The sequence below is a fragment of the Sarcophilus harrisii genome, chromosome 1, assembly GCF_902635505.1.
Source record: "Sarcophilus harrisii chromosome 1, mSarHar1.11, whole genome shotgun sequence".
In the NCBI taxonomy this organism is placed as follows: domain Eukaryota; kingdom Metazoa; phylum Chordata; class Mammalia; order Dasyuromorphia; family Dasyuridae; genus Sarcophilus; species Sarcophilus harrisii.
In genome coordinates, this window is record NC_045426.1 from 192,485,915 (window position 1) to 192,501,850 (window position 15,936).

At 33.5% G+C, this 15,936-nt stretch overlaps 1 protein-coding gene across 1 annotated transcript in view; it reads left to right on the forward strand.

The window, feature by feature from the left end:
- LNPEP (leucyl and cystinyl aminopeptidase) overlaps nt 1–15,936 on the forward strand; it is a 118,909-nt gene that overhangs the window by 59,095 nt on the left and 43,878 nt on the right. Inside the window, exons 4-7 of the mRNA XM_012541125.3 lie at nt 4,987–5,118; nt 6,588–6,708; nt 7,471–7,625; nt 10,629–10,742. Coding sequence (XP_012396579.1) covers nt 4,987–5,118; nt 6,588–6,708; nt 7,471–7,625; nt 10,629–10,742 — 522 coding nt within the window. The remainder of the gene's footprint in view (nt 1–4,986; nt 5,119–6,587; nt 6,709–7,470; nt 7,626–10,628; nt 10,743–15,936) is intronic.

Genomic DNA, 15,936 nt, shown 5'->3' on the forward strand with positions numbered 1-15,936 from the left:
TGATTGCTTCCCAACTGATGCTGCCAGAAGGAACCTAGAAAGGATTACTAAAGATTGCAAAATCTTGGACAAGAAACTGAAGCCCTCTTGGGACTGGAGTACAAGGTGATGGTTTCGTTGTTGTTGCCAATCAGACATAAGGGATTCAGAAACCATAGATAAATTTGGGAAGCTTATAGCTGGATGAGAAGATGATTGCCTTCAACTATAGGAATGATAGGCTCTTAGGCAAAGATTGAGTGCAACTGTTTAAAGTTTTGTAAAACTCTAAAAACTCTTTTAAAAAAATCAGAAGAATTTTAAAATGAAGGATAGAAGGAGAAAACTGCATGTATACATTTTCCCTGAGTTGGATACCACAAAGAACAGCTAAAATGTAGGAAAATGAAGCTTAGTTGATATAATTCCAGAAATATACAGGATACAAAACTCAAGGAAGGTACAACTACTGATAATAAAGTTTCTGATGTCTTGAGATGAAGGCTTGACTAATAAAGATTAAATGGATAGAGAGAGATAAATTTTATCTCAGATAAACCTGAGGCTTGATGGGATGAGATCCATGACTGTATCTACCTGTGATTGATTATGCTTTATTCAAAAGAAACATGATATATAATTGGTATGTGTGTTATTGTAGAATACTGTTTTCATAAGAGCCTTCTTGACTTGAGGGACTCCTGAATTCATGATGAACATTTCCAAACCCATAAGAATATTAATTATCTGATTGTGTAGATTTAATGACTAGGTTTTTGTTAGGCACATTTGCTGATATTGACCAAATGCTGTTTATACTTGTCAGGGTGACTTGATCTATTATCTATAAATCTATCAGATTTGTCATGAGTTCTGTATTAATAATTCACCTATCATCTGGAAGTATAGTATCGTTGTATTTGTATATTGGCATAAATGATCTCTGCTACTGATTATATATGCTAAGAGCTGATTTGGTTGAGTTTCTCTTTTTAAAAAAGGGCGTATTGAATGCATCTTGCTCTCTGAATTTCTCCATTGTTGCCTTTGTCTGTCTCCCTCTGTCACATGGAACAACTAATAATTTCTTGATTTGCTTTCATTGTAATTTCATCCTTTAAAAGAGGAAGAAACCAATAAGGGGAAAATTCTATCAGTTAAATAAGCAGAATTATCTAAGTACTCATTGTGAATGTATAGGGAACTCATCAGTCATTTTAGATTTCAAACAAACAATATATTTACTTTTAATAGTCAGTCAAAAGATATGTAGTTTAACATAAAGACAGGTGAAGTAGTCAAGTACGAAGCCAGATATTTTTCTGCCGTAGACTGGGGCATTTTGCCCTAAATATACTATCAATAAAGACAATGGACATGCATATTAATCACACTTAAGGGATGTGCCCATAGGGAATGTATGTGATGACAGGTTAAGCATGTGAAGTAGCACACACTTGAATCTTATAAATGTATGGTGAGGGTAGGCAAGAGAAAATATTCTGGGAACACATGCAGCTAAGCCAAAAATTTGGAAATATACACATGTTGATAATGTATGTGATCAGGTTACATTTAAAAAATTGTTTTATTTTTACTTCTAAATTCTCTCTCCCCCTCCTTCCTCCTTTCCCACCCATTGATAAGGCTAGAAATGATACCCATTATATGTATGAAGCATTGTACATACATACATATGTATATACATACACATACATATAAGATTCTTACCTTATCTTGGAGTATAAAATTCATATTAATTATTTTTATTATGTCCATAGAATATTTTCTTTGGCAAAGAAAACGGAAAAAAATGTTTTCCTTTCATTCTATTTAGTTTTCATTCTATCCATTATGAATATAACCCACTTTCTTCTTTGGTAATCTTTTCCACATACACCTAAAAAAAAAATTCTTTGTTATAACCCCTCTTCCCCCCCCCCTTTTTTTTTTCCTCACCAACTTCAACCTCATCTTATTTGGTATTTACATATTCTTGATCCTATTTTTTTTTTTTTTCCCTTTTCCTGAGGCAGTTGGGGTTAAGTCACTTGCCCAGGGTCAGGGTCCCACAGCCTGGAAGGGTTAAGTGTCTGAGGTCACATTTGAACTCAAGTCTTCCTGACTTCAGGACTAGTGTTCTATCCACTGTGCCACCTAGCTGCCCCTCCTGATCCTACTTTTAAATGACTATGACACACTTTTATATTCATGCTCTTGCTCTCTGCTCTTATTTCTACCTTTTGTCCCGGTCTTTTAAAAATCTAGCTTGGAGAGCTTTTATTAAAACTGTTAAGTACTATCTATCTAGAACCAAGAGCAAGCACTGTGTATAATGAGAATAAACTAGAAGTTTATTCTAGTAAGTTCATTAAGTATCTAATAAGATACTAGTAAGAGGGATGAAGAAAGATTATCTATTATCACCATTATTTTTCAATATTGCAATAGAAATATTAGTCATAGCAATACGATAAGGAAAAGAAGTTAAAGGAATAAGCAAGATAATGAGGAAACAAAACTTCTCTGGTTTTGTTAAATAGTGAATTCTTATCCCATTAGCTGGGATTTTCAGGTTTGTCAAATATTAGGTTACTATGCTCATTTGATTTCTTCCTCTCAAAACTGCTTTTTCATATTCTTTGGTCATGTATCAATTAAGAAATTTTATGAAATCAAAATGATCCATTTTGCTTCCTATGAATCTTTCTATCTCCTATTTTGTCATAAATTCTTCCTCTATCCATAGATCTGATAGGTCATTTCCACCTCCTCCCCCCACCCCATGTTCCTAATTTGCTTAAGATATTATCCTTTATGTTTAAGTCACATACCATTGTTATATAGTGAAATATTGATCTATGCTTAGTTTCTGCCAGATTACTTTCTAGTTTTTCCTACTATACCTTTGATGAGTACAAGTTTCTTTACCTAGATGAGGAGGCAAGACCCCTGAGGTCTTTACCAAACTGGCAGATATGATTGCTGAATCATTGTTAGCAATCCTGGAAAATCATCGAGGGGGAATCATAGAATTAGGATTGGACAAATGTTGCCTTTTTTGACTAGTGAATTTGACTTTGATTTCTGGTAAATTTTTAGAACATTATTAAATGAATTGTTTACAAACATTTAGAAAAAGGAAGCATTTAGAAAAGGGAAGCATTTAGAAACATTTAGAAAAAGGAAGCATTTAGAAAAGGGAAGTAAAGATTGCTAAAAGCCAGTATGACTTTGACAAAAAGGGGTTATTCCAAACTATATAATTTCCTTTGGAGCAAGAGGTCATATGTGTGAAGGGGAACAAAGTTATTAAATCTGATAGTTTCTCACTGTTCATGTGTAAAGATGGAAATATGGACTAAACTCTTAACACATGGTAATTCTATCTGGTTGAATGACAAGGTTCAAAAAGGAATCATTAATATTTTGGTATTATCTAGGAAAAAAGCTTCACCTGAAGTTAACCCCTTTCTCCCCCAGGGACTTGAATAAAAGCATAGCGTAACATGCTTCAGATTTGCAAATTACGAATGCATTGTATAATTGGATACATTTGGATCCAATACAATTGGATAACACATTGGATAAAAGGGTACAAAAAGATTCTGATATGCTAAAATATCAGACTGATTCATATAAGATGACATTTAATAGGAAAGAATGTCATCTTTCACACTTGAATTCAATAAAGTAACTTTCCAAGTATTAGATGAGACAAAGGAAGAAAAGAGAAATTGGTTTAGATTATTTGTTTGAAAATGATTTGTTTTCATTGATTGTAGGTTTATTATAATTCAACAATTTGATATAGCTGCCAAAAAAGATAATGTTATCTTACTTGGTATTAGGAGAGACAAGTATATGTCTTTTCTGTAAACTATTTGTCCTTTGACTGGATAATTGTTATTTGAATGTATTGTGAAGGCAATTTGTTTTTAATACAAGTTGGACTAAATTCTGGCCTTTTAGGTTCCTTCCATCTCTGAAATTCTGTGGTTCCTTTTAGTGTGTTTCTTATCTATTCAAAAGATGTTATATAGTACTTTGGGGGTTTTAGAGAACACTTCATGAGTTTCTTGGAATTTACTCCTAGTTTCTTAAATGATAAACAAGAGAATAAAACACTCAAGAAGTATGAACTGTGCTTTGTTTACCAGATAGCTACTTTTGCTTATTTCATAAAAAGAAATTAATAGAATACCTATATGACACTAGAAAGCAGTATTGTTTATTTCTATGGGGGGAGAGGTGAATTCTTAGCTCCCTGCATCCAAAATATAACAGTCTTCCCGTATTCAGCCCCTGAATTGAAGTAGTATCTGTGCCAATAAAGTTGAGTTTTACTTGCTTCTGAAGAACTCAACTCTTGATAAGGTGAAGTAGCATGGCTACAATGGAAAGAGCATTGGAATTGGAATCAGTAGCTCTGGGTTCAAGTCCCAGTTTTGTCCTTTGTTTTCAGAATAACTGTGTATGTATCACAATCTCTCTAAACCTAAGTTTCCCCACCTGTAAAATGGGTATAATACTTATTTATTTCATAAAGGTGTATAGGAAAACATTTGATTAATTATAATGACGTATAAAATAAACCCCATCTACACTTCTATTTTGAATTCTTGTACATTTCTTATGAGTTTGGCGTGTGGTATTATTTTATTGGTTAAAGAAATTGAGACAATAAATCTGTGATGTAAACTAATGCTTTTGCAGATATAAAATATACTTGTATATTTATTACTCATTATCTCATATTTACTTGTCACAATCTTTTTTTTAATTTGTTATTTTATTTTATTTATTTATTTTGAGGCAGTCAGGATTAAGGGATTTGCCCAGGATCATAGCTAGTAAATGTCTGAGGCTGGCTTTGAATTCAGGTCCTCCTGACTCCACGTCTTTAACCACTATACTATTAGCTGTCCCATAATTATATATTCTGATAGCTAATGCTCTCTCTGCCTCCTCCCCATCTTTTTTGTTTTGTTTTGTTCTGTTTTGCAGAGGTCATCTGTTCAAATTGAAGATAAGCTTATTAAAGATGAATTTTTTGAGAGTGTGAAAATGAGTACATATCTTGTTGCCTTCATTGTGGGAGAACTGAAGAATATGACCCAGGAAACCAATGGAACTCTGGTATGTGATTTCATTTATACCTTTAATCCTGTTTCACTTAAATGCAAATGAGTGAATTATTAAGAATTCTAATTGTTTCATATGTCCCAAACATTCTACTTTGTGCTTATTACCTCATTACCTAAATCAACTGTGATAGACAATTTAAAGTTCATCTGATATAGGTAATTGATTAAAAGAGAAGCTTGATAGACTGTGATAATATTTCATAGAAAATTCACAGTATATGTCTTATTAATTATTTGCAAATTATTAATTAAGGACTTAATTATCATTTTTATACTTCTTTTATAAATACTAATTAGTTATTTTAATTATATGGTTATAAGGTGATAGTTTTTTTGAATTTTTTCTAAAAGTGCCAGTCAGTCCTTTCTTAGGCTGAGGGTATAGGGTTTTTCTTTAGCTAATCTTGATTATTCTTTATCATAAAATTTTTTTAAAATTCATTCATTACTTAGTTATTTTATTACAGATTGTAAATATTAGGCACATTCTGATACATACAGCTAGATTTGGGTTTTTTATTTAAGGAAAAAAACTATTAAATTATAGCACAACTTCAATCTAATATTTCCCTACAAAATATAGAGGACACTCTGTTAGTTGAGACTGGTCTGAAATATATGTATGTATATACGTATGTGCATGTGTCTGTGTGCACATAAATGAGCATATCTCTTCTTCAACCCACATACCCATTCAGTTAGCAATTTCAATTTTACCTTTATGCATCTCTCATATCTGACCCTTTGTGGGGGAGAGCAAGGTAATTGGGATTAAGTGGCTTGTCCAGGATCATACAAACTAGTAAGTGTTAAGTATCTGAGACCAGAGTTGAACTCTGGTCCTTCTGAGTCCAGGACTGGTGCTCTTAACCAGTGTGCTGTCTAGTTTCCTCATGATTCCTTTTTACTCATTGCTACCTTTCTTCCATCATTTCTTTTCTGGACTATTGCAAAAATTTACTTTTTGACTTTCTGCCTTAAATCTCTACTTTATCCTATATGCACGAGCACATACTTTTTCTGACTTTATCATGTTTTTGTCTCTCATCAATACTTACTACTGTCTCTAGGACCAAATAAATACAAACTCTTCTATTTGGCATTTCAAGCTTGTTCCCCATATATGACCCATACATATATCTCCCATCTCTGTACTTTTGCACCAGTTGTCCCCTTTACCTAGAATGCACTTCTATTTCCATCAAAGTTCATATTGAATGCTGTCATCCACATGAAGTCTTTCCTGCAAGTATGCACCCCTCCCCTTACCCAATTATCTTAGATTTACTTTACATTTGTATCCCTGGGTAGTAGAGAATGTTTTCATTTTCAGTCTCTGTATCTTTAGGGCTTAGCATATAGTGTTTTGACATATAAGGGATCGAGGAATCTCAATACCTTTCTATTCCAATTATGTCTGAATTTTTGTTGTAAACAGAGTTTCCTGTTATTTGGTTTTAGGTTTCCGTTTACACTGTCCCAGAGAAGATTGACCAAGTCAAACCTGCTCTTGATACAGCAGTGAAGCTTCTTGAATTTTTTCAGCACTATTTTGAAATTGACTATCCTCTTCAGAAATTAGGTAAAAATGCCATCTTATTTCCCTTGCTGTCTTTTAAGTTTATAGCATATATTTGTCAGGAGTTATATTTGTGTCCTGTGTATCTGAGGAGAAAATATGACAGAAATAGTGTTCATGTGAATATTGTTTCTAAATAACTTTTAGCCATTTTGATATAGGTTTATTGTTTGCCATAACTAAGATACTTGAAAATTTGAAGGACTTTGGCAGTATAGTAATACATGTCTGCACACATACACACACACAAATACAAGTATATATGAATGTACATACATTTGACAAATTGAAGACACAAACTGAACTTTCAGACCAAAATTCATTTACTGAAAACTATTCTAGTAATTAAAATGTTAAAATGCGAGTAGCTCTCCTACAAAAAAGACAGACTGACTTAATTTGATAGAGCTGCATATTGGTTGACAGAAGACTGTCTAACTACATCTCTCTTCCCCTTTGAAGAATGATCCTTCCTGGAGGATTTGGATTTTTTTGCTTTTCTTTGCTAAATAGCCATAAAATCAAAGCTCCAAATGGGTTTTGATCCCACCTTTCTCAGCTGCCAGGCAGACTGATAAAAAGGACTGTACTTAAGATAAGAAGGTGGCAAGGAAATGGAGTATCAGTGTTCCAGCAAAAGAATTAGGATCTTCTTTATGGTTATAAGCCAAAGATGAAAGCATTTTGCTTAAATTTAAAAACCGAAATGGATGTTACATTTAAGCAGGAAAAAAAAAATTGGTTATCTTTTTCCTTTGTTTCAAGATTTGGTAGCTATTCCTGATATTCAAGCTGGAGCTATGGAAAATTGGGGTTTAATCACTTTCCGAGAAGAAACACTTTTATATGATAATGAAACTTCTTCAGTGATGGATAAAAAGCTGGTTACAAGAATAATTGCGCATGAGCTAGCTCATCAGGTATTACAACTAAAATATTTAACTCAATTCCCTGTCTGTTATTTGTTTCCTAATGTTGATAATGTTTTACAATGTAAAAATTGCCCTCTTTATATATAATAGAAGTCTATATAACTCATTCTTAGCTTTCTAACCTATACCTGATATGCTTTTCTCCAGAACAGAACTCATGATCCTCCTGTGCCTCTTTTTCATCCAAGACCACTTATTGCATTTAAGGGGCAATACAGCACCATCTTTCTAATTAACCAAGATTAACAACTTTGGAATCATTCTTTATTCTTCTTCCCACCTCTTTCTTCTTCACCTGTCCCTCAACATGTTCAATCAATTGCTAATTCATTTTCTATTCCATCACTATGAACTGTTCATGCCCCTCTTCTCTTTGAAGCCTAGACTATTACAATGGTGTCTAGTCTCTTCTTTGTGTGAGAGAGGGAGAGAGGAAAGTAGAAAGAAATAATGTATATATACATATGTAGTAAGCACATTTACTGTCTGGAAGAAACAGTAAAAATTTCTGCATTAAGTTGAAAATTAGACAGAAAGTGGGCTGGATCAGTGTTAGGAAATTTCAAAACTTCTTCAATGATCTTGAAAACAAAGACCTATATCATATATCACCAAAAGTAGGAAATGACTAAAGGATATGAAATTCCAAACTTTCTGAAAAAATAAATAATAGGTATCACATAAAGGTTAAGGGACAGGTGCATTTCGGGCAAGTGCAGGTTTTGTTTTATAATGTTAATGGATCTTTGAGGAAGAATAGGAATAAATGAGGACACTAAGGAAAATGTATGAATAAAAATTAAGATGGTTTAGAACAAAGCAAAGTCAAGGGTTAACAACTGGACACATTGTATATCCCATTAGTCTTTTCATGATGTCTGGAAAAGTTGAGAAAAGCTCTAAGCTTGTTGGATGAATTTCCTTTGACAAACTGATAAAAGAGAAAAGACTATAATGTCATATAGGATGATCAAGAATGAGTGGATTTCCATTTGCATTATTGAAAGGAACTCTAATAAAGATTGATATTATCACAAATCTATTTGAATATACTTTGTATTTTTATGTTTCAGATTGTATCCTTCTTATAATATAAGCTTCTTGAGAGTAATGACTTTAATTATTTACAAGTGCCTTACACATAGTAAGCTCTTAATAACTGTAACAGATAACCACAAAATTTCAGAATTAGAAGATCATTCAGAAGCCATCTAGTTCAACTTGTACCTGTACAAGAACCCACATTATAACATATTGAACAGCTGATGCCTTTGTCCATGAGCCCGGGTCTAATTTCTAATTTCCTTTACCTCCAATCCTTTTTTTGCAATATAGGAATAACCTTAGAGAAGACACTAATTATGTCATGTTCTAAACCACTGGAATAAGAAACCCTAATACCTCATTGACTTCTGTATATCTGTGGGAAACAGTTTGAAAATCCTTGTAGAAGAGATTATCGTTAATTGGTGATAGATTTGCTTGCTCCTTAAGAGAGTCTATTATCTCTCATGCCTCAGGAAGTACTTCCTATAATTTTTTCCCCCTCCTTCCTTCTCACCTCATGAAAAAAATAGATGAAGAGAGAACTAAAGAGGTGTTAAATTTGCTCCCCCACCCCAATTTTTTTTGAGGAAAATTGATTTTGAATCATCAATTATCTGTAGTTCAAGCAACTTAGAAAAACCCTAAAGTCATAACTTCTTTTTCCTCTCTAGGAATAAAGAAGAAAAAAACTTCTCATCTAGGCAATTAGTATGAATACTAATTGGTCCATTTAGTTTAGTCTGCCAAACCAATTCACTGTATATTTACTGGTATGCACAATTGCATAATATATAGTCATGCTAAAGGAGATACAAAGGCTTTCATCCCTGCTTTCAAGGAACAGTATTAAGGAAAAGGGAGTATGGTATATACATGAATAAACTATTATACATAGGATTTAAGGCAAGATCATTTAAACTGACCACCTCAGTTAACAGAAGGGAAGATTTTGCCTGAGATTACAGAGATGAGTAATGAGTAGTGAGAAAGGGATTCAAATTCAGGCTTGCTGACTTTAACCTAATACTTTTGCTATAGTATTATGTTGTTCAGTCCATTAGAGAAATCTTTATTCGTTCTATTTCTAACTGGAAAGTCACTGGTCTATCAGTAGGTGAAACAGTGGGAAAGTGTTATCAAATTTATTCAATTTATAAAACATGACAGGGCAATAAGGAGAATTTTTTTTAAAGTGTCCAACAGATTTAAGTAAGATGAAATGTCAGATTTTTTTTTCTTCCTATAGTATAAAATATTGTTAAGCAAAAAGTCAGTCATCTTTCTTCTCCCAGTCAGTGGTTTTCAAATTTGGAATGTTTTTCTCCATTTTAAAAGCAAATATAGATCACTTCAATAATTCTCTTAGTGTTTATTTTGGATATAATTCATTCTACTTGTATTTCTGTATATTTGAGCACAGAATTCTGTCATTGTATTTTATAATAATCATAGCTAGCATTAGTATAATGCTTACCACATGCCACATCATCTTATTTGATCCTCATATCAACCCTGGGAGTTAGGAGCTGCTATTATCTTCATTTTACAGATGAGGAAATTTTTATCATTAAAAATTTATTGTAAAATTATTAAACATCATTTTAACAAATTAAACTTGTTATGCCACTTTTATGTTTAAATAAATGAATTTCAGTGCTTAAAATGTCATTATGTAATTACTTCCTTTAAGTCTCTGCCACTTTTCTTTATTCACTTTCATTTACTCTTATCCCCTGCCCCACTTGTAGATAATATTTTATCTATAATATTCCCCTTTTAAGGCATCAGACTATACTCTCTCCATTCTCTACTAATTTTTCCTTGTAACAGATATCCTAAGTAGATGTCGGAAATGTTCCTCTTCTTTCAAATTCTTAGAAATTGTTTAAGAACACATATATTTTGCCAATTAATCCTTTGTTTTTGTTCTATTTTTCCTCTTAGTGGTTTGGCAATCTAGTAACTATGCAGTGGTGGAATGATCTTTGGCTAAATGAAGGATTTGCTACTTTCATGGAGTATTTCTCCTTGAACAAAAATTTCAGACAGTTATCAAGTGTAAGTACTGCTCTTCTTGGGTTTAATAGAGATTTTGCATTAAGTTTATTTAGTCTATATACCATATGTCCACATCATTTGGGGGGACTCATAGTTTTTTAAAATTGTTAGTTGCTGATAGATTATGTGTAAATTTTGATTTTGTTTGTCAGTTTCATCTTTTTGTACAAATAAAATCTAGTGCTAGCCTGGATATACAAGAGAAAGTGATAATTTTTTATATATATATATATATTTTTTCATGTATGTTATATACATTTTAAATTTTTTCATGGATATACAGTTTAAGTAGATAGCTTTACAGCTTTTTCCAACATTTCTTGCTCCCTATGACTATGACCCAGCATAAATCATTTCATCTTTTCAGGTTTTAATTTCCTAATCTAAAACTGAGGGGTTTAAAGTGATTTCTGTGTTTTTGTCCCAGGTCTAGCACCTATCATTCATTTCCTCCAATTGCTTGGGGAATTCAATTAAATAAGTTTTAAAAAGGCCTTTTTTCTTAAAAAAAAAAAAAAAAAAAAAAAAAAAAAAGATAATTTTGGAAGAGATAGCTAAATTTGTGTGTGTGCATGTGTGTTTTTGTGTTTGTGTGTATATATACATATATATTTATAATATATGAAAGAAAGAAACTAAAAGAATACAAGAGGTAAATATTAAACATAAATATGACATCCCTGTAATTATCATAAGTTGATGTATGTACAATTCAAATCCTGCCTCAGACATTAACTGTGTGACCCTAGGCAAATCGTTAATTCTTATTTGCCTTAATTCCTTCTCTGCAAAATGGGTATACACTGGAAAAGAAAATGGACAATGTCCATGGGATCACATAGAGTTGGACATAACTGAATAACATTTTAAAATAAGTACAGTGGTAGGTAGATCTGTAGAGTGCTCTAACTAAATGATTGACCATACATTGTAGTTTAATGTCCCTTCTTAGGTTACTTTTTGAAAAATGTTGCTCACCTGTAGCAGGATCAGTTATTTTTTATGTGGCTCAAATTTATCATCTTATCTCAAATCTTTTTGAAGGATTATTGAGTAGGATACTATGAAAATCTACTCCAAAGAAAGCATATGATTCTAAGGTGTTAACTCTTATTCTTCAGTCAGGCCTTATACCTCAGGCTGTTTTGAATAGGGGAAGAAATTAATTCTTAAAATACTTGGTTTGAAATTGTAATGCCTACTTTAGCCAAGAAGCATATGCAATATACAATTTTATAAAAGTATTTAATGCTAGCTTTAGGAGGAGAGAGCTACTTATTCACATAGAATATTTCTTGTTTTGAGAGTGTTTTTTTCCCCTCTTTAAATTCTTCTAACAAGGACCCTTGAGGAGAGAATAATGAGATTATTTTATATATCAGTTTTTACAACATAGTTATTATATTTGAAAATTAAGTTTAAATCAATTAAAATTAAGTTTAAGTTCAGCTTGCTGAATGACAGGTTACATTTTAAAGTATATGCTGATTTTTTTTTGAGCATATGCAAATAGAATATTTAGATTTGGTATTCTGATCTAGTTTTAAATCCTTCCTGCCTTCTCTCCTGGTCTTCAGATCTCATTGAGATGAAACTCTATACAACTTGAACCTCAAACGTACCTTTGCAGGCTTTTGGCCTGTGGTGGCAGTATCTTTGGTTTTACCAGTTAAGAAGTTATTTGCTCTCTTTCCTTGCCTGGCCATTTGTTCTGGCTACTCTTTTGAAACCAAATTCTATACAGTTCAATCTTTAGACTCACGTGTGGGCTTCAGCGACTGACTGTCTTTTAAAACTGTTTTATCTTTCATAGCACCTGGCAATACTACTGGGCAGTTGTTGTGAGAGGAGAGTGTTCAAGAAATGTTTGTTGAATTATAGGACAAAATCACTACAATTCTGAACAAAAGCTTCTGAATATACATTTTAGATGATTCCCCCCCCCATATTCCCTATATGTTTTATCTAAAAAGGATAGTGCCTTTACAAATGTGAACACATGTCAGATTAATAATGTATGAGATCACTCTAGTTTTCCTCAGCAATTAAATAAATGAGCTTCAAGGGAAATGCCTTGAGTGGAAAATAGGGGTAAGTAGCTAAGAGGCTTAGATCTGGGAAAAATCCATTTTTAAACTGGAAGTTCAAGGAGAAACAGAATAGTTTTTTTCCCCCCCAGGCTATAGGCAGAAGGTTGGATTCTAATTGTAGTACAGAAAAAATAGAAATAAGAAGATTGTTATAGGAAGAATATTTCAACAGGCAGAATAATGGCTAACAGGGGGATGAAAGGTACTGTTGAAATAGAATTATTAGGACTATCACCTCCCATCCTCATTCTTGGGGACTTGAACCATAAATATTGGTATTTCCCTTTAGCACTCTCTCCTCCCAGTTCCTCACTTTATTCCATATTGTGACTCTTAGTCCCTCAACCCCTCAGTTGTCTCCCAGGCTATAGCTATACTCTCCTCCTTTCTGAATCTTGACTCTGATAAATCAGTTCAACTTTATGCTCTTCTCATCTCTTGAACTTTTTGGCCCTTTATATTGTTGATCGTGCTATGCCAAGAATCAGTCATGGATCACTCCTACCAATTACTGCTTTTATTTCCACCAACCTGCTGCTGAAAAGAGGTGGAGAAAAATCTCATAATCATTTTGACTGGGTCCAAATTATATAACTTCAATTGGGCCCTCATTAATGCTAGATATTTTTTGGCACCTCCCTAATGATATACTCTCTGACCACACTGGTTCTTCCCCACATTTTTATCCTTCCTCAAATATCCCATAGCTCCCTTTTTTCCATCCCTGCATCATAGCTGACAATCTTGCCTCATATTTTATTGAAAATAAAAATAAAAGCCTTTGAGGCCACGTGCTTTCTCTTTTCCCCTTTTTCTTATCTCCTATCCCTCAGATCTCTTCTACCACGTTTCCTCTTTTACCTGTTTCACATGATAAGATGGCCCTTCTCTTTACCATAGCCAACCCTTCCACCTACACAGCCAATTCCATTCCTTCATACTTTTTCCAACAGATTATCCCCCCCTGTGATTCCAAATCTATCATTTATTTTCAGTTTCTTTCTGTCTACTGACTGCTTCCCTATTGTGTACAAACATGCTCTTGTCTTCTCTGTTCTTAAAAAAAAATGTTTATTTTTCCTCTTTATCATCCATATCTCTTCTGCTTTTTGTAGTTAAACTTCTTAAGAAGACCATAATAACAATAATGCCTTCACTAATTTTCTCATCTCTCTGCAGTGTGGTTTCTGACCACAGAATTCAGTTATACCTGTTTTCCACAGAGCAACCAGTGATCTCTTAACTTACCAGATCTAATGGTCTTTTCTTAATGCTCATTCTTTTGATTGCTCTGCAGCCTTTGTTACTTTCATTTACCCTCTTCTCCTTCATACTTCTTCTTCACACTCTCTTAGTACTCTTGTCTTTTTAATACTCTCATCTCTAAGTTTTCTGGACATGCTGTCTCCTAGTTCTCCTACCTATCTAGCCAATCCTTCTCAGTTTCCTTTGCTGGGTTATCATCCGTGTCAATCCCACTAGCCATGAGTATCCCACAGGCCTCTATCTAGATTGCTTAGTTTGGGGATAAAGAAAACACTGACTTTTGGAAAACAAGTTTCATTAGAATAATGGGGCAGAAGCAAGATTATAGGGGATTGTTGAGAGGAAGTATGGTGAAGAAGTAGGAACCTTTGGTTTAAATTTTTTCTAAGAAGTTAGCAGTAAAGGAGAAGAGAAAACAGAGAGGGGACAGCACTATGCAGACTCAGAAGGCAGTTAAAAATTAAGAAGCGTCTATGAATGTCTGTAACAAATAGGAATGAGCTAGTGGAGAGGGAAATTTCCTAGAAAGGAGTGGGGAGGATTATAGGAGCTAGGCTCTGCAAGAAGTAGGGGAAATAGGACCATAGGTGTAAAAGAACGTTTTGGTATTATAGAATGGTAAAGAAAGACCTCTTCAAAGATCTAAGGGAAAAGTCCAGAGAGTGAGATGATGCTGGGAAATTTTGAGGAGATAGAAAGGAGCTGAATGAGTTCACATTACATGGTATCTATGTTCTCAGGGAAGTGGGAGGTTCCTAATACAAGTGGGAGGGTTTTGGGCAAGGCATGAGGAAAAATTTGAATAGATGCTGTGGAGAGGGAGAAAGGCAGATCAGGTAGAGTTGAAGGATTATCAAGCAGCAACAAGAGTTCTGGCAAAGTGATATCCTGCAAATTTGTGGTGGGTGTAGTTCAGTTTCATGCTTGTCTTCAGGAATGTTGTCTAAAGCCAAAGTAAAGATACTGATGTAAGCTTTCCAGGACTGAATGAATTTGTAAGTGAGGCATGAAGAAAGATTGTGTATGGGGATGACAAGTTAGTGATAATAAATTCTAAGTCAAGAACTAGAGAAAGTTGAAAGAAGATGCTTGCATCTCAAAGCTGGCAAAGAAAGTATAAGTGAGATTGAGGAAGAGAATAACAGGCCACAGGAATCATAATAAGGATGAAGAATTAGATTAGAGAGATAGTGGAAAAACAAAGATTGTCATCAAGACTAGGATATCAAAGTCTATATCTTGGAGGAGCTATTCCAAGAGATAGTGAATTCCAAGGTGTTCCCAGGAATTTTGTAACCATCTCATTAAAAATATTAATTTTGAAGTGCTTGAGGATGTTGACTAAAGGATGTGTAGAGAGGAGCCAGAAGATGGGGAAAGGGTGCCACCAGTCAAGTTCTTTTAAAATATTTTTAAATTCTCCTCATTTATATAAGAATTTTCTAGGTGACATGTCTAAGTAGACTTTTCAGAATTTGATCTTTTTCCATGTCTGCTTTTATTTTGTTTTTTTTTTCCTGACTTCATATTTTTGTTTTTATTGTTCTCTGGGTTCAATGATTTTGGACAAGGACATTATCTAGGTCCAACCTCAGTTTCCTTATCTGTAAGATATGACTTTGAATTTATTAATATCTAAGGACCTTATTAGATTTAAATTTATGATCCTGTTTAATTTCAGTATAGACAACCATGTGTTCATGGGAAGAATGGGAAGAAGTCAAAAATTTTGGGCTACTTTTGTCAGTTAGGGCTGAAGTGGATAAAATATTCTAGTAAATAACATGTTTCTGTAAGAAATATATATTCCCTGAGCCACACTTTGTTCACAGGAGAAT